The 19,019-nt window shown below is 37.2% G+C and overlaps 1 protein-coding gene across 2 annotated transcripts in view; it reads left to right on the top strand.

The window, feature by feature from the left end:
* PPP4R4 (protein phosphatase 4 regulatory subunit 4) overlaps window positions 1–19,019 on the top strand; it is a 58,351-nt gene that overhangs the window by 1,176 nt on the left and 38,156 nt on the right. For both annotated transcript variants that reach the window (XR_010440517.1, XM_064714773.1), the window contains exon 2: window positions 80–153. Coding sequence is in view for 1 of the 2 variants with exons in the window: in XM_064714773.1 (XP_064570843.1) it covers window positions 80–153 (74 nt within the window). In the remaining variant the exon portion in view is untranslated. The remainder of the gene's footprint in view (window positions 1–79; window positions 154–19,019) is intronic.

The following is a 19,019-nucleotide window of genomic DNA, read 5'->3' as shown; positions in this document are numbered from 1 at the left end:
AGAAACAGGTTGTTTTAAGATTGAAACAGTGAAGTAGTCAGGCATTGTAAACTCATAATCTCTGTTTCACACTTGACAGACACCAGAAGAAATAGAAAGATTGACAGTTGATGAAGAACTCAGTGATATTGAAAGGGCTGTTTATCTACTCAGGTATTTCCTAAAATGTTGCTGTGAAACATTGCTGACCATTGTGTTTACATACAGCTTTTTTAGTGTTTTACTCTTCACTCCTTTAATTTTCTGTCTATTAGTAGTTCTTTTGCCTTCAACTTATGTTAAGCATATAGGCAAGATGAAAATAGGTATTGTAATTCACAAAATAATCACCCTATAAAGGGGTGTCTGTGTACATGTATAAGAATTTCTGATCTTTTAATATGTTCCTCACCAGCACAGAGTTGTACTTAATCATCTTTCCCCCTGTAGTTGATTTTGCAGGATTCCCTGAGTGTCAATGTTATTAATACCACTAATTTAGGGAGTTCATACTCACTCCAAGCAAATATTCACTCATGGGCAGTTAACACAGGCTGGTAACAGAGCTGCTCTAGCCTCTTGTGTGGGTTTGGACTTTCAGAAGAGAAAACTTGAGACATTACTTCTATAGTCCTTAGAAATAACTGTAGAAAATACTGTGTTAATACTTCCCTCTGTTCTGGTTTTCATCATCCTACCTCCCCCTTTTTGCTGAAAATATTTATTTGCAGATATTTGAATAACTTAAATTTGGTAGTTTAAAGTATGGATCTTTCAACTACTGTGTAAGTCATCTTTGAGAGTACAAATGTTTGGGGGGATTTTGAGTTGAATATGCATTTTTAAACAATACCTAGTAATTGGAGAACCAGCTGCAGCTCCCTCTCAGTTTGCTTATTCTGCTATTTTAAGTGCTTTTCTAGTCTAAGCCTGTGCTCAGTATTTAGAGTAGATATTCTTGGTGATAAAGTTTTCTCTTTTTGGGGTGCATGGCAGTATTTGTAAGTAATCATTTTTGACTGCTGATACTGCTTTTGATACTGACTACTGAAATTTATTAAATAGAGGCTTTTAAAACTTGCTTTGCTCTTAGTTGCTGTAATCAAAGCAGTCTGTTGACTGCAGGGAAATTCAGAGGAAAGTGTTTGCATGTGGTACATATCGCTGAAAGGATATGTATCCATTCTGGGTTTTACCTCACAACAACCAGCATAGATTATTTTTTTCTCTTCCAGTGTGTAGCAAATTTCTTTGCTTCTTTTCCACTTAAAAATCCATGTTTCCAGCATATATGTCTTAACTAGATAATTGCCTTTTTAAATGGCATTCATAGCTTTCATCTTACCAATTGCTTTTCAACTTTGCCTTGACCTTCTCCTGACATCTTTATATGATTTTCTCTACTCCAGCAGCTGTTTGAGATATAACATTCTTTTTCTTTTAAGGAAGTGTTAATTTTTCCCTCTGCATTGTTCTCATTGCTGAAAGGAACCTTCAGCTCTGCTTGATATGGCTTTTGTAATCTGGCCTTACTGTGCATGTATGTTAATACAGTCATCCAGTGGAAGCCGTTGCTGTTGAATAGCATGTTGCTGTCCTTGTACTGAGTGGAGTAAAAGCAGAGTTGAAAAGCTGCCTGTAACCTAGTAGTACCTTTTATATAATGTACAAGAGTATGTACTTTTGGCTTGTCAGGAATTTTTCATCTGTTTTAATACAATATACCTGCCTATTGCGGTTTGATAGTAATGCCAGTCCATTCTTTCTGGGCCTCATTTTCTCACACAAATGCATTATTCACTGTCCTTCAGGTTGTTCCTTATGTAGGACTAACCTTGATCTTATGCAAAAAAGCCACTGCCTTTTCTGAAATCTGTCTATAGAAATCGCATTGCTGAGGTTGAAACAAATTGTTAAGGACACCTCTGTTTTTTCCCATTTGGAAAGGATTGTGTTATCTCCACATGCATTAAAATATACAAGAACAATAATACAAAGCAGATCTCTCATCTTAAATATCTACAGGTGACAACAGAATACTACTTTTGTCATAATGGTTTTTGTATTGTCATTTACTTTTTGCACCCTAATCTGCAAGTTGAAGATTTTAAATTATTGAGGTGAGTATCTTCAGGGTTGCTTGTACAGTGCAATGGAGCTGATTAATAATGGGTAAAAGCTTTGTATGCTACAGCAAAGCTAATGTTTACTAGTGATTTTCCGGGAAAGTTCAGAAAGAGTCTTCATGTTTTAAAGGCTTTCATTCTGAACAAAAAAACTCAACTAGTTTCTTCTCTTTTCACATCCTTTCCATCTAAAACCTGCCTCCAGCTTTTCCTTCCCACTCTTGAGCTTCAATTTCCTTATATGCAGAGTTGTTGTATGTTTGTTAGATACTTGTTTTTAGAAGATTTCTGTTCCTGAACTCTTTTACTATAGTAGTCTGAAAATGGGTACATTGAGATCTAAGTTGGAGAGGATAGATTTTCTTTTTTTTCCCCAGTGACTTGATTCTTGCTTACTGTATATATGAGAAGGTATTAATGTTCCAACTTTCAGAGTTTCATCAGTTATTCTTCTCTTTTCACTTCTTGTGTTCTTTGCTTCTTATTTGCCAGTAGTACCATACAGTTTCTGGTGTGAACTTTTACTTGATACTGTAAAGTTAATTGCTTTACTCATCCAGTGTATATTTGTGACCATCTAATGATTATTTTGTATTTCCACAGTGTCTTGTCTGTGTCTAGCCATGATGTATGGTCACAGATTTTGTAAATTTCGGTTCATTGTGTTCTCTTAAGTGTGATGTAATTATATACCTACAAATGTTTTAACGTGTGGTGAGTGCATTGATAGATTGATCTTATGTGAGATCTCAGGTCCACAGTGACATAATTTCATTCCATTTTTTTTTTTTGCTGTTGCCTATCATAATTTGGTTTCACATTCTAAAGTGATAATTGTAATTTTGATAATCCTGAAAAGGTAGTCTCTCTCTCATTATTATTGCTAGTGAATGTCTTTGCTTTCAGTCTCCCCTTTTCTGCTAGTACTGTTTTTCAGATAACTGTGTAATGAGGTAGATTGATAAGAAGATCTAGGTAAAGTTGATAATTTCTAGTTGCATTAATTGTCAGGTAAATCAGCTCTTTGATTTACTACATCATGTGGATTTAGAAACAGTTCTGCAAGCAAAAGGAGAGGCTGTAGCAGCTCTCCTGGTGGCTAGGGTTACTTTAATATGACTTTAGTGTACATATTAGTGTAAGTGAATTTCTGCTTTAAACCGCTGATGCCCAGAATACTCAGTTTTAATTAGGTAACATTCTGCAATTAGACTGAGCAAGTTCTAATTTAATAAGAATGTGGTAACAAAGTGGACTGTAATTTATTTTAATCTCATTTAACCTTGATTCTGGTAGATGAACTGGGCTTCCTTAGACCAGACTGTCAGGGATGTTTATGAACTTCTCATTGAAACCAAATGGGTTTAGGGACTTAGGGAGGGAGAGGCATTTGAGTGTCTCAGATCTATGTATTAGAACTTCAGCTTGTGTGTTTGGTGGTTTCTGGAGCCTCTAACAGGAACCACTGAAGAGTTGTATTCTGTCTGTACTTTGCATGATGCTGGCCCAGCAGAAGAACAAAGACAGCAGAACAGCTGTGTGTCTCAGCCGGGTCAGTGTCAAGATTGATGGCTGATCATAAAACCATCAGCAGATTAAGAGGAGCTGCTGGAACACATTGAAGCAACTGAATAGTTTGCATTCCACCTCAGGGCATCGTGACCTCTACCAGGACAGTGGCAATAAGCAGCTTGGGGACAATTATTTTTATTCCTGCTGTGAATTTTTGCCTGTAACTAGTTTTTCCATGTTTTCTGATGCTTGATTGGTGTTATTACTTATATTGATTTGTCTTACTGTAGCTCACTCTCTTATGGTATACAGCCCAAAGTATGCTTTGCCTGATGAGAATCTGGTTCTGAATGCTTACTGGCGTAGGCACTGCAGGGTGGTTTGTTTTCTGAGGACTTTTCTGATAGATTTCCCTAGGGCTTTTGCATTGTTGTGTGTACTGTATGATTTTTGATTTTGTATTCAGCTACTTTTTTTTTTTTTTCATTTGTGCCTGCTTAGTCTTAAAACTTCCAGACCTTGACATTTGTGTCTTACTCAAAATAACGTAATAATGAGTTATCAAGATGGAAAATTGAATTATTCATCCTTTTAGGAACAAAACCATTGTTTTTGGAGAGATCCTATCTATCAGTGTAGAAAGCAACACAATCCCTTTCTAAAACATTTAACACAGTTCTTGAAGACACAATAGATACTCTGTCTAGACTGGAAAGAATTCAATGCCTCTAAAGTTATGGTGACTTAAAAAGGCCACAGCAACAAGAAGAAAAGGTAATTAATTGTACTTGATTGTACAAGCTATCCTTGATTAGCTAGAGCATTCTCAAATTCTAAACATCTTTTAATGCATTATATGTTGTTGATTGTGAATGTCAAAGCCACTACTATTTAAAAGCTTGTGGATTTTTTTTTGGTCTGGTTTTTAGTGATGGTGTTAATTTTGGAAAATTTAATTTTTCTGTAGGTTCAGGCAAATCACTTAAAAATAATTTGATTTTAAATGAAAACTTTCATTTACATGTAACTTTAGGAGCTGATTTTCTGCATACTATGATTTTTTTTTGGTGTGTTACATAATCATGAAAACTTGCCATTCTATTCCTGTTATACAGTTTATGGTTCTAATGGTATGCTAAATGATCCAGCTGTAATGCTCAGCATATTGGCAAATAGTTCTTCCATCTCTCCTGTCAAGCTGTAAATATCAATGTAAAAAGTATTTTTTCATTTTCCCCATCCTTTATTTTTCAAATTGCAACTTAAGTTTTATAAAAGTTCCATTCTGATTCACTTAGTTGGACAGATGAACAATTTGTTTGATCTTAAATGTGTTATGGAAATAAACTAATGAGTATAATATTGTGTCTTTCACCTTAAAGTAAAAGGTGCACCTGTAGACTCCTAAAGTGTTGCTAAGTCACATACCTTTATTTAAATTTAGCTTGGTGCAAATACTTCTGTTAATCATATATTTGCTGAGTTTAAACTGCAGCTGAGGAGCCAGCTGTGAATATACAGAGCAGAGTTACTGTAGTGCATTGAGAAGCATTGAAAAAAAAGGAGAGAGAAAAATTTCAGGTTTCTTTCTCAGGCTCCAGTGCAGGAAGATGGCAATGCCAGTCCTCTCCCTGTTCTAGTGTTTGAACTATGTTTGCCCTTTTGTCTGCACAGCACACTGGGAACTTGACCTGAGGCAAATCCTGGAAATGATGGTTAGTTTTAAACTGATCAATTGTGTGGTCCAGGACTTTGTATACTTTAAAGAAGCCCTGTGCCAGCGCAAAGGAATTGAATAGCAGCATGGGAACAATGCTTGGGAGGGGGTGAAATGCCTGAAACTTTGACTGGTTTATGGTATTTATGAAGTTAGGGTTTCCTGGTGTCTGGTTTCACAGTCAAGTTAAGCTGGAAGAAGCTTTCCTGATATCAGAGAGAAGCTCACCTCTCCTTTCATTATGTGACTGCATGGTACTGATAACTTTTGTGTTCCAGCACTGATGCTATTGTAGCCCTGCAATCTCAGTCAGATTAGGGAATACATTTTAATTCTAACAAAATATTCAGATGGTTTGTTCCAGCAAAGTGTGGAACAAAATGCAACTGCTCGTGCTGCTATAAATGGGAATGTAAACAAGAAGTCACAGCTGATACATGGCTCTGCTGCCAATAGTAAACCAGATTTAGTTTTTGTTACTCTAATTTTGAATGTATACTTTGGATCTGTGAAGTACTGGTTGAAATGAGCAGAGGATAGAAAGTATCAGCTGTTGTTTGTATAACAAGGCCTTTGACATAAAATGGACTTAAAGAATCATGAAAGTTGTAAAAGACCTCTGAGGTCATTGGGTCCAACCTTTGACTAAACACCACCATGTCAAATAAACTATAGCACTAAGTTTATATATATATAATATATAAATATAAATATAATATATAATATATAATATATAATATAATAAATATAATAAATATAATAAATAAATATAATAAATAATAATATATAATAAATATATATAATATAATATATATATATATATATATATATAATACCCAGTCATTTTTGAACAATTCCAGAGATGGAGAATCCACTGCTGCTCTGAGCAGCCTTAACTAAGGAAAATTCTTCTTGATCTTCAACTTGCACATCCCCTGACACAGCTTGAGGCCATTTCCTTTCATCCTGCCACTTGGTGCCTGAGAGAAGAGTCTGGTCCCCACCTGGCTCCAAACTCCTTTCAGGTGGGTGTGGAGAATAATACAAAAGAGTAATCCTCTTCTCCTGGCTAAACACCCCCAGCTCCCTCAGCTGCTCCTCACAAGTCTTGTGTTCTGGACCCTTCCCCAGCTCTGTTGCCCTCAATGCTCCAGCCCCTCAATGTCTTTATTGTCATGAGGGGCCCAGAGCTGAACACAGCATTTGAGGTGTGGCCTCACCAGTGCTGAGTACAGGGGGACAATCCCTGTCCTGGTCCTGCTGGCCACACCATTGCTGGCACAGGCCAGAATGGCATTGGCCTTCTTGACCACCTGGGCACAGCTGGGTCGTGTTCAGCTGCTGTCAACCTGCAGTCCCAGGTCCTTTTGCACCAGGCAGCTTTGCAGCCACCCTGCCCCAGCCTGTAGTGCTGTGTGGGGTTGCTGTGAGCCCAGTGCAGAACCTGACCCTTGGACTTGTTGAACCCCATACCACTGGCCTCAGCCCATGGATCCAGCTTGTCCAGATCTCCCTGCAGAACCTTCCTACCCTCCAGCATACTGACATTCCCACCAAACTTGGTGTCATCTGCAAACTGACCGAGGGTGCCCTTGATCCCCTTGTCCAGACCATTGATGAAGTTGTCAAACAGGGCTGTCGCCAACACTGAGCTTTGGGGAGCACCACTAGTGATCATCTGCCAACTGAGTGCAGCACCATTCACTCCTCTCTCTGCATCCAGCCTTCCAAGCGCTTTTTAACCCACCCAACAGCACTCCCATCCGAGTGGTAGCTGTCAGCTTCTCCAGGAGAAAGATGTGGCAAACAGTGTCAAAGGCACACACCCTACACCACCCTTGCATGGTTCACCGGGTCATGAAAGGGAGATCAGCTCTGCGTGAGATTTGGAAGTCTGCCTGAGCTGTGATGTGTGAGACCAGGTAGCTCTTCCTTATGTGTTGTCAAATTCTTCTCTGGAGATGTCAATTATATTTGTGTTTCAGAGCATCTTTGCTCATGACATAAGGAGAAACTAGATGTATTTTTGAATATCAAACACAGTTGAAAAATATGTGGGTTTTTTTAACTTCTAAAAATTGTTCTGTTGTCCTAGGAAAACCTTATCATCCTCTCCTAGAAATGTTTGACATAGGAATATCCAGGAAAATATTTCCCGTATTTCTTTCTTTCTACAATGATGGATCCCATACATAAATAGCCTGTTGCCCAGCAGGAGAGTGAGTTTCTTTTCTTTTTGTTTGGATGAGCACTGGCATTTAATGAATAGGTTTAACAGTTGCACAGTTCATTTTTGATGTCACATAATTAATGTATAAATATCATAATTCTTCTTTATATCACCTTCCTTAGAAATTGCCAAGTGTTTACAAAAAACCATTTTGTGTGCATAAGGAGCTTTTATCCTCATGCTTGCTCAATAATTCTAATTTAAATTTTATCATTTGCCTGCCTTGGCAAGAGATAATAATATTGGACTAGTTTTTGTCAGGTCCTGGAAATGAAGATGTAGATGGGAAAGTGTAATATTTTGTGTTAGAATACATCAAAGGTACAGACTCTTCAAAGAGTAGATCAAGCTGTCCATTTTTGGCCAGTCTGAATATGCTTTCACATGATAGTACAATGTAAAATAATGACTGTTGTATCCTAGTGACCAAAACACAAATCTCTAGTCAGTTTATACAGAATGGCTGGGGTCAGAAGGGATCAAAGGTCGTTTAATTCCATCCCCCTGCCATGGGCAGAGACAGCTTCAGCTAGGCCACTTTGCTCCAGGCCCCATCCAACAAGGCTGTAGGTGCTTCCAGAGTTGGGAACTCTGGGCAATCTCTTCCAGTGCCCCTCCACCCTCACAGTAAAAAATTTCTTCCTAATACTCAATTTAAACCTACTCTCAGTTTGAAGTTATCTCTGTTTGTCCTATTGCTACATGCCCTTTTAAGAAGTCTTTTTTTAGCTTTCCTGTAGGACACCTTTAGGTACTGTAAGGCTTCTCTAAGAGGCTGCTCTCTTCTCCAGGCTGAACAACCCCAATTCTCTAAGCCTTTCCTCACAGGAGAAGTGCTCCGTCCCTTTAGTTGTCTTTGTGACCCTCCTCTGGACAAGGTCTTTGTTACCCTTCTTCAAAAACGCTGATGTCCTTTCTCTGCTGAGGAAACCTGACCCTGCACTCCAGGCTGGGTCTCCTCTGAGCAGGGTACAGAGTCACGTTGCCTTGCTGGTCACACTGCTTTGGATGCACCCCAGGAGACAGTTTACTTTCTGGGCTGCTGCATAGTGCGTGTAGCCAGCTCGTATCCAGCCTCTCTCCCACAAACACCCCCAAATCTTTCCCAGCAGGGCTGCTCTGATCTGTTCATCCCCTGGCCTGTGTTGATACCAGGGTTTGCCCTGACCCAAGTGTAGCACCTTACCCTTGGTCTTGTTAAACTTCATGATGTTGTAGCAAAGCTCAGCTTGGTGTTGGTGGCAGTCTTGCTGAGGCAGCACTCAGTCCTGTTGTCTGTACCATTAGTGAAGATACTGAATGACACTGGTCCCAGTATGGACCTCTCAGGGACACCACTCATCATTGATGAGTGACCACTATCCTCTAAATGTGAACATCCCACTGATTGCTTGTTTACTGAGCATGTCATTCTTGCAAATTCCTTCTAGTGTTTTGAGGACTGCTTTATTGTAGGCATTGGAAACGCTTCACATGTCATGATGTGATGCTTCCGTGGCCCTGCACTCTGATTCCATATGTTGCTAGCACAAAGAAGAGACAGGAGTTAGTACTGATTCAGCTGCTCTTTCCCTAAAAGCAGGTTAGTAGCATGCATAACTACCTGTCCCAAAACATCTGAGTACTCTTGAGACTCTTCAGAGAGTGGCTCTTAGTGCTCATATGCTTGTACACCCTGTATTTTTGCATTCAAGGCTGTTTAAAAGCTTTTCTGAATCTCTGCAAAGCAAGGTAGATGGAACTCCATTATATATTGGTTCATATTTCTACACTGTAAACTTTATGTGAAGTTGTTTTACTGAGGTGAAATTCTGATTGTAATTTTAGGACTTCAGGAACTAGGACTGCAGTCTTGGGCCTGTATCTGTGCCTTTGCAGATATGCTGTGACACAAGAATTAGGAACAAGACAAGACATAGCTTTGTTGAGATTTCAAATTAATCCTGCTCTCTGGGGTAAACTTGTATAATAGTTCATTTAGCTATTTTTAGAGTTAACTTTAGTAATATTAATGTTTTTTTCCTTGTTCCACCAGCTGGTACTCTAAATGCCAACACTGAGTTACCCTGGATTCTGTCAAGCCTTGGAGCCCAAAGCTTTATGTCACAGGAAACAAAACCAGGATCATTTAATCACTTAGAGAGAAGTTTTTTCCTAGTGGAAACAGAATGGGAATGTAGACAGTCCTTGAGACTAAGCAACTCAAAGACGTCTACATTATTCATTGAGAAGTTCTCCAGCATTGGTAGGAACATCTTATTCAATCTTTTAGGGGCAGTTTTTTGTATAAGAGAAGTTTTCTTTAGTTCTTGAGGATAAACAGAACAGGAAATTGAAGTGATTTCTATAGCAAGGGCTTCTATTGACATAGTCTGGTAAAACTCATATTACAGCTAAAGAACCAACTGTTTTCATTATACACAATGATAGGACTCTGTGCCTGAATAAGAAGGTCAATTCAGATTCAAAAACAGGCCAAAACTGGCATCTCTAGCCAAAGACAGTTATGTCCTCAGGCAAGGTTTTTTTAAAAAACACCAGTAATACAAAAGCACATTGATGGAAATTTTTCATAACTGAGTTTTTCTTGAAATTTACCCTTTGAGAATTGATGTGTCACTGGCATTCTTACATCTTGATTCTCCTCTCTTTCTCCCCAGTGAATCTTTACCTTCCTAGATCAGGTTGTAGATGTGTCTTTGCAGTCTGAACAGTAACAGTTTCCTTTGCAGGCTTGGAAAACCAAACTTTGACAAGATGGAATCTTTGCCTTGAATGCTAATTCCCTATGGCCATCCACCCTTGTATATGGAAGAAAAATGTCTTTCTAGAGTAAGAGTGTTAATTAACCAGAATGAGGAAAGGGACAAAGAACCACTTGAAAACTTTTGCTAGATCTCCTGGATACATCTGTCTGAGGCTTTTTTGCTGCTGCCTGATACTTTTACACGAGCAGAAGGTACCAGATGTTTCATGTCAGTGTTATTATTTGAATGGACTCATGATGCAGGTATTCTTATTTAAATTATTCTATTTAGCTTCTTTTACATTCAGATAAATGTTTCTGCATGTTTCTCTTTGCAAAACATTACCCTGTGAGGGGTTAATGTTAAGAAATAAAAATACCAGGCTTGGGATATGTCCCTGTATCTTGGTAGCAGTTGTTCTAGCAGCAGTTTTGTTTATTCTGTGTTACGTGACTGTGGGCTGAGAGAATGTGTACAACTCTCATGTGCAGTGCAGCTGAGTCATTCCTTGTCAGTCGTATCAATTCAGAGCAGGACCAAGGGTAATTGCTCTGCTTTGCTGAACTCATTCACTGTTGTTGGAAACATCTTGCCCATCTATCCCTTACATGTTACCTTTCCTAACAGGCTACACATAGACAGTCCTTCTTAGTCATTGCATAATTCCAAAATTGCAGTTGCTTTGTTTACAGAAACATGCTACAGTGTAAATTTAGCCTCAGTGTTTCTATATAATTCCTACTTTGACGTTCTTCTACTTGTTCTTGAATTTACTATAAGAAAGTCAGGTGTAGGCAGTGTGCAAGCAGGGATAGATGAACTGGCATGAATGGAATTGCATCATTTTAAGTGTGTGTGAGTCCAAGCTGAGTATAGTAGCAGAGGTTTGTTGTAAGACTTCAGATATTTTTTTTTAAACTGACAATGTTTGTAACATTCTGTAAATGAAGGTGACCCACATTGCTAAGTCAATATGATGTATAGTGGGGAAGAAAGGCTGCAGTCTCAAAGAGCATAGTCCTACATTCTTTCTAATAGGAAGAAAAAGCAATTTATGCATTCTTCTTGTCCTTATCCATTTTTCAAGAATCATTCGGTTTAAGAAAATACTTCTAACTTTGGAAATGGATCAGTATGAGATTTTTTTCCTAAGGCATTTTTCTCATAAGTTTTTAAAGTTAAATCTCCTATTTGATTGTTAGGGGAAAAATATTTTTTTTCTTCCCCAAGTCTATCTTAAATCAGAATGTTATAATTTTTTTTTAGTTTTTTTAAATGGCAAAGCAATGCAACTTTAAATAAAATTGCATAAGCTTCCACAGGGTTTTATGTGATAGTCTAAGAGAAAAGGTATAAACAGAAAGTCTTGGAGGACTTTTGTTTATCCAAGTAGCTTTGTGTCCAAATTGTCAATTATGCCTCTAGTAAAAATTCAACATTTTTTGAAGTAAAACCAGTAAATTAATTTGGGTAGGTATCAATTTGCTTCTCTCTCTCCCCACCCCTGCTGCCTCCCCCTGGCTATTGTTGAACAACAAAGAACAACATTAAGCACTGCAGCCCCCAGTTTATGCTACAATTAAAGAAAGCCTGTTCAAAGCTGCTTGTTTAATTCCAAAGCATTTTTCTACCAGTTGGAGTTGACCAGGAAAGTTGGATTCCAGGTAGATTAAAGCATTTGGTAACACAACTGACATTAACAGAGCTGTGCAGCAGAAGTGGCGTTGCACTCAATAAAACCATTGCATTTTGCTTGCAGTAGTTTATGCCTACAAAATGGGATGATTTACTGTTTGTCTGTGCTGCATGAGAAGTGCAGCTCACCAGCTTGTAATCAGATTTTCTGAAGTGTATATACTGGCTTTTTTTTCCTCCTCCTTAGTGAAATTGCTTGGTAACTTCTGTTACCAAGCATATATTGAGAAGGCTCAACTAAGGACAGAAATAAAATGCTTTAAATATGCTAATTGTATTTTTGTTGTAAGTAGGGGTTGATTGTATTGTTTCTAGCAGAATAAACATATGTAAAAGAGAAATGTGAAAGGTGTCTGCTTTAAGACACTTTTTTGTATGATAATATTGCTTACATTGTTGGGCAGGCTTGGAGATAAAAATCCTATCTTTAAATGGAGAAACAGAAAAGATCCCATTTTCACTGCTGAAATTGTAACTGAGCTTTTTGAGGGGGAGGATTTATGTCCATATTAAATAGCAAAACATGAGTCATTGCCTGATTGCTGTTCGCACCAAAATTTTTCTGTTATAAACAGTTAATCTCTTTTATGTACTTTCATTTCAAAGCTCAGGACTAGAACACCTATTTCTCTGCCATATTGGGAAACTAGAAGTTAGTTAGGCTATAGTTAGTTAGATTCAGAACAAGATTCAATTTTATTTTTGTTATTTTCCAACTGCAGCAGTTGATAGTCACTAAATCAATGGAGAAAAGAATGATACTTAAAATTAACCTGCTTATTTACTACAGGTTTTAACCCAAGAGTATGCCTATTTCTTCTTGTTTTTATCATCATGTAAAGCAAACTTAGGTGTATTTTAAGGGTTACTTGTTAATTCTTTTGAACTGTGCATGCTTGCTGCATTGCAAGAAAATACCTGCACCTTAAGTTTGTAATAAATCATTAGATGTATACTTGTATGTAAAAATCAACTCTTATTGTGGATAAATACACTTGTGCTTTCATCACTTAAACTTTCCCATCTATTTGAGAATGATGTGTTAGAGAGTAGATAGATCAATAAAGTTGATATACAGATCTTTGTATCTTGCATATTGATTGCAAATTCTGAGGGCATCAAGTAAAAATTTCTTCAGTGTCTCATCTTCCTTATTAAATGAAGGACGTGGTTTTGATCTTTTTAAATGAACAGTTGGAATGTGGCAGCTTTTTGATCTGTTGGGTATAATGTCCCACACCCGTAAAACCCATAAGCTGAAAAAGATTCTAACTAGAGTTTAGTATTTGATAGGTTATTTGAGATGTTCATGACTCACTTTACCTGCTTTTTGGTAAAGGATGTTGGGAGTATTTTCCCCCAAATGTTATTCCTTCCCCTTTCTCACTTTCATTTTCTTTGCCCTCTGTGACTGAGAGTTTGCCTTAAGCTCATTATTTTCAGGGGACTGCGCAGTGAAGTCCAACCAACTGAGATGGTTTTTGTGACATCTGTAAAGATGATGTTGGCCCAATGGAAGTTGTGTAGAACTTTGGAGTTCTTTATGCACTAGAATAACATTGATAGGTCAGCACTGTGGGCTGTGTATGGCAAATTCTGGCAGTCAATATCCATTTGCATGGATGCCTCTTCACACAGCTAACAAAAGTATTGTTCATGAAAATAATATATTGTGTTAATACTACTTAGCCTAAAAATGTATTGTTCTAAACCTTTCAGTGATCAGTTAAAGTTCTTTTTCAGTAACAAACAAACCATAGGGAGAAGGGCAGGGGAATGGCATGCAAATAGTATTGTATCAATACTTTTAAACATTTTTCTTCTTTTGTGTTACTTTTTCTTCCATAGAATGATATTGATATCAACATAGTAAATACACAAGCCAGAAATTCTGGTGCTTAACACTGAATATATGCTGTGAAGGATCTATGCAGCTGAGCATATTTGATATGCATTCAAGGGAAAGAGAGATTCTTTTCTTCAAAGATGGTTCTGGACTAATTTTAGTAAATGTGGGTGGAATTACTGGTAAATGTTTTTGTTTATTCTTTCCATTGCAGAACGTCAAACTCTTTTTGGGATAACTGTATGACTAGAAATAAGCTAATATGACTGTGTGAGGAAAAAATAGTGTAGCAAAAGGCTATTTAAGATTATTTTAGTGTTTTTGAAGATAAGGAATGTTACTAGGACTACTACAGTTACCTAAACATAATTGAGTAGTGTCTTGGATTAATCCCAGACAGCTGCCAAGCCCCACGCAGCCACTCACTAGGGGAGAATCAGAAGGGTAAAAGCTGGAAAGCTTGTGGGCTGAGATAAAAACAATTTATTAGGGAAAGCAAAAGCCATGCACACAAGCAAAGCAAATTCACTGCTTCCCACAGGCAGGCAGGTGTTCAGCCAGCTCCAGGAGAGCATGGCCCTGTCATGTGTAATAGTGACTTGGAAAGTGAGACACCATCATTCTAAATACCCCCTCCTTCCGCCTTTCCATCCCACTTTATATACTGAGCATGATGCCATATGGTCTGGAATATCCCTTTGGTCAGTTTGGATCTTCTGTTCTGGCTGTGTCTCCCCCCAGTCTCCCATGCACCTCCAGTCTCCTCCCTAACATGGAGCAGAAATGGCCTTGGCTCTGCGTAAGCCCTGCTGAGCAATAATAAAAACATCTCTTTATAATCTACCCTGTCTTCAGCACAAGTCCAAACCACAGCCCTGCACCAGCCACTGGAGAGAAAATGAAAATTAACTGTACCCCAGGCCAAACCAGCACCGGTAGGCAGGAGGATTCTGATGGTGTGCTGATAATGGTTTTATAAAGAATGAAGATATGGATTAATTATCTGTATATGTAATGCTCATTTTTATCTACTGAGTGAAATTATTCTGTCAGACAGCTGGAAATTTGAAAGATTTGTGTCACTACTTCAATTTATTACGTTAAATGTATTACCTGGTTTGATTGTCCACTCCAAAATGGAACAAATGTTACGTTTGTTTGAGAGACGTGGCTCTAGCTCTTCTATTTAATTAAGTAGCCAAATTTTATCCTACTTTCCAAAGTGAACATAAAGCAAGTAAAACACTTTTTTTTAAAATACGAATCAGGAACAGCTTGAAATTGAAGCAGTTTTTAGCTATTTGTGTATTTGCCTCAGAAAGCTGACTTCGATCTATGGTTGCTTTTGATACATGAGAAAGCAGCACTGGAGTCAGCTGTTTGAAGCTGTATTGCTGATGCATGGAACTGCATCAGTCTGAAGGAGCTGTCCAATATACTTGAAAATATGAGTATACTTGAAAATAGGAGTCCAAATTACTTGAAAGTATGAGTATTGAAGCTATGTATACTCCTTGAATAATGAATAGAATATGAACCAGCAAAGCTTTCCACTTCTAACTTGTCAAAAATCTAGCTCTTATATGAAGTAAGTTCACTGCTCATCTTCATTTCCTAATTATTTTTTGCTTTTGAGTCATCAGGCCCTTACAGCAGTAATTTGATAGAAATTTAATATGAACTGTTGAAAGTCATTCTGAGCTCACAGATTTCCTTGGCTGGGAATAAAGCTGCTTCTACAGCTAAAACTTCAAATTGTTTCTAAAATTCTAGATATATTTTTCAATGCTCACATTTTGACTCCTATATTTATATATTTAGAACATAAGCTTAGCTTGTATTACTAGATATAATGCCTATCTACTTACAATATATAGATATCTATATAAAGTATATCTAAGATACCTAGTTATGGTTTTCTTGTATATGAGGAAAATGCTGTGATCAAAAGCTTGAAGCCCTCTCTTTACCCTTTTTTATTTTTATTTTCCTGTGGCTTTTCATTCAGTCACTGTACTAATACTCTGTACTTTCATTCTGTACTCAGGTTTTTTTTAGTATCTTTGTGATTCTTTTATATTTGCATTTTCTTTTGATCCAGTCCATGTGCTTTTGAAGAAGGCTGATCAACTCATGTACAAAGTATGTTTTGTTTACCATTTGTCTGTGTTCTACTGTTACTAGGTTTTTGTTATGGGGATTATAAGCCTATTCTAAAAAGTTTGAATTTTTTGAAAGGTTATTAAGAAGTTTTAGTTGTACTTTGATTCTAAAAGGCTAGGCTTATTCAGGCTTTTACCATTGTCTTCGACTCTTGCAAATACGGAAAGCACTTTTTTATGAAGCCAAGCAGATATAGGCAGAAACCAGTTAAGAGTTGCTTTCCTAACCTTTAATGTGCTTTTCTTAATAGCATGCAGAGGAATTGCAAGTAGATTTAGCATGGCATAATTTGTTTCTAAATGATTGAAGAGACTCATTGCAAGGGTTGAGGTGAAGTGGCAGATTCTGTTAGAGCTGTCAATAAATCCTGAAGAAATAAACAATTTTTTTAGACCTGTGAGTCAGTTTAGAAAGGAGAGGTTGTAACGTACAGCTACAGCTTTCTTTTTTTAAAAAAAATTCTCATAATCTTCTAGGGCTGTTAGATTAGAGTTGCTATGAAAAAAGAAGTATGGAATTGATTCAAGATGGAATACGCTATAGTCAGAAAGGCTGAGAGGGCATGATAGAAATACACACGGTAATAAAGTGCAAGCTTTGGGATCTGGTGTTTATAATGCTCCACACAGGTAAGACCCACAAACTGAAGAAGACTCTAAGTAGATTTTAGTACCTACTAGGTAATTTAAAGTTTTCCTTTCTGTGTGAATGAAGTATACTGACAAAAAAAATAAGACTGGAGAATGAAAAGATATCCTGTGTCTAAATTAGACTATAAGACAAATTTAGGTCAACAGAAGTCATTTACCCTTCTAGAATTCTGTTAGCGTCTGTGATTTTTTTTTTCCACTTTCAGTTTAGAAAAATTACAGTCCTTGTATTTTTTCAGAAGACTTCTTATAGCACATAAAGCATGCTGTGAACATGACAAATCTGGTTGAATGTGAAAATTATAAGTTCTGGGTCAGTGAATGAAGACTGGCATAATGAAAGATAATACCAGCTCATAGCTCATTTTTGCTATATCACCTAGGAATGGCAAATGGCATTACCTTGATCTTGAAGTAAAAAGACTGGCTTTACTTTTTACATTCAGACTCAAAATAAAAATGCCAAAATAAATTCTTCCTAGAAACCATATAAAATGCAATATGTATTATAAGTCCTCTAAGGAAGAAGAAACATTTATCTTCTAGGAGATTGTAATGTTGATATTGAGGTAATATTTTAGAGGAAAAATGTGTTCCTTTGAGGCACTTACATTCTTGAAACTTTTCTTAAAATTGAAGGGAGACAAGCTCAATGTTTACTCATAATAATTAAGGTATAAACTCATGGATCTGATGATATTAGGAACAAAGAAATTATTGTGTCGTTATAAGGTATTTGGTTTGGTTCAGAAACAGAAAAGGGTATCTGTGTGAGTTAGAAATTCTCATTTCTCTCTTTGACAGATATTCAGCAAGGAAACAAAAATAAGAGACTTCAGTTGACCCAACCTATCCTGGTAAACAAGGTTGCTATGAACACAGAACTACTGTGCAGCTAAATCTTGGGTTTCAGTTCTTACTTTAATTATAGCAGAAGTTTCACATGTAGTGGTGTAAGTTCAGATATGTACTAAAATACTATTCGTTTCTTCTTATTTAATATATAGACCATGTAGATTTTTCACAATAAACTAAAGATGATTCTCAAAGGAGGTCTTATGAGCAACACACTTTTATGTTATTGACAGAAATACTTATCTGGATTTCTAATTTGCCTTGGCAACTGTAGATTGCATAGGAAAACAGAAATCCTGTGGGGAGAATTGAAATGGAATAATTCTGAAAAGGCTAAATCCTGTCAGATACTGAGCTTTTATACAAATAGGAAATTAAGTCTAGGATTTATGAATCCCAGTCACAGAATAGTTTAGGTGGTTGGGGACCACTGGAAGTCATTTGGTCCAATGCCCTGGTTAAAGCAGAGCCAGCTTCCAAGTCTGATGCCATTTGATGTTAGCTCACATTGCTCCAGACTTTGTCCAGATGAGTTATGAATGTGTCCAAAGATTCCCACAACTGTGGACACTCTTTTTCAAGTTTGAGTGTTTGTGAATTTCATTTTCCTAATACCCAGTTAGTTACTGAATACTTTAATATTTTTTTTTAATTGTGGTGTTCTAATCCCTCTCTCATTGAAGTTGCTAAATTTTTACTTCTGTCTTCAACAAATTCAGATTTGGACCAACATAAAATGTTATAGAATCTTGCACTGAAAATAATGTCACTTAAGGGATGTGGAGGTAAAACTGTAATTCCCTGCAGCCACTCATCAGAACTTCTGTTTACACAGAGCACAGACTTGAGTGGTTGATTCAACAATGGCTATTTAACAAATCATTTTTGCCAAACTGCTGCAGTTAGTCACAGTGTGAAAGAAAAGCCTCTACACAAACAGAGCTTCAGTTAGAGCTTGGGTAAACATTGTACCTCAGTCTTCTTAACAGGACTGTATTCTGCTCCTGCCGTCGTGTTTTGTGGCTAATGTGAATGAAGGAGAGAGAAATGTAAATCTGTCTTTTCTTTCTCAAAATCCTTTGTGGTAATATTGTTTTGCAGTACATTCAGTGACTAATCTTCATTCTTCATGCTGCAGAAGGAGTTGTAGTCATGCATCCGTTTCCAGAAAGAAATGTTTCTAATTCACTACCCAGGGACTTTGAAAATTTTATTTGTTCTTACCTTGTAGAATCTGTTTTTAATAATGCTTTAAAAATTAATATAAGAAATCTTATTGTCTTCCTTGAGTTTCATGAAAATTTGCAAAATTGGCCACACATACCCTGAATAAAATCATAGTATAGTGGGAAGGGATCTCTGGAGATCATCTTCCTGCTCAAAGTAGTGTCAATTAGTGGCAATGTATTCAGAGTCTTGTCTTGAATGCAGGATTTTGAGTCCTATGGATGGAGACTGCACCACTTGTGTGGGCAACTCTTTCCAATATTCGAATACTC

The sequence above is a fragment of the Zonotrichia leucophrys genome, chromosome 5 (assembly GCF_028769735.1).
Source record: "Zonotrichia leucophrys gambelii isolate GWCS_2022_RI chromosome 5, RI_Zleu_2.0, whole genome shotgun sequence".
Lineage (NCBI taxonomy): Eukaryota > Metazoa > Chordata > Aves > Passeriformes > Passerellidae > Zonotrichia > Zonotrichia leucophrys.
Note: the sequence above shows the minus strand (reverse complement) of the source record. Positions and strands in the feature narration are given on the sequence as shown.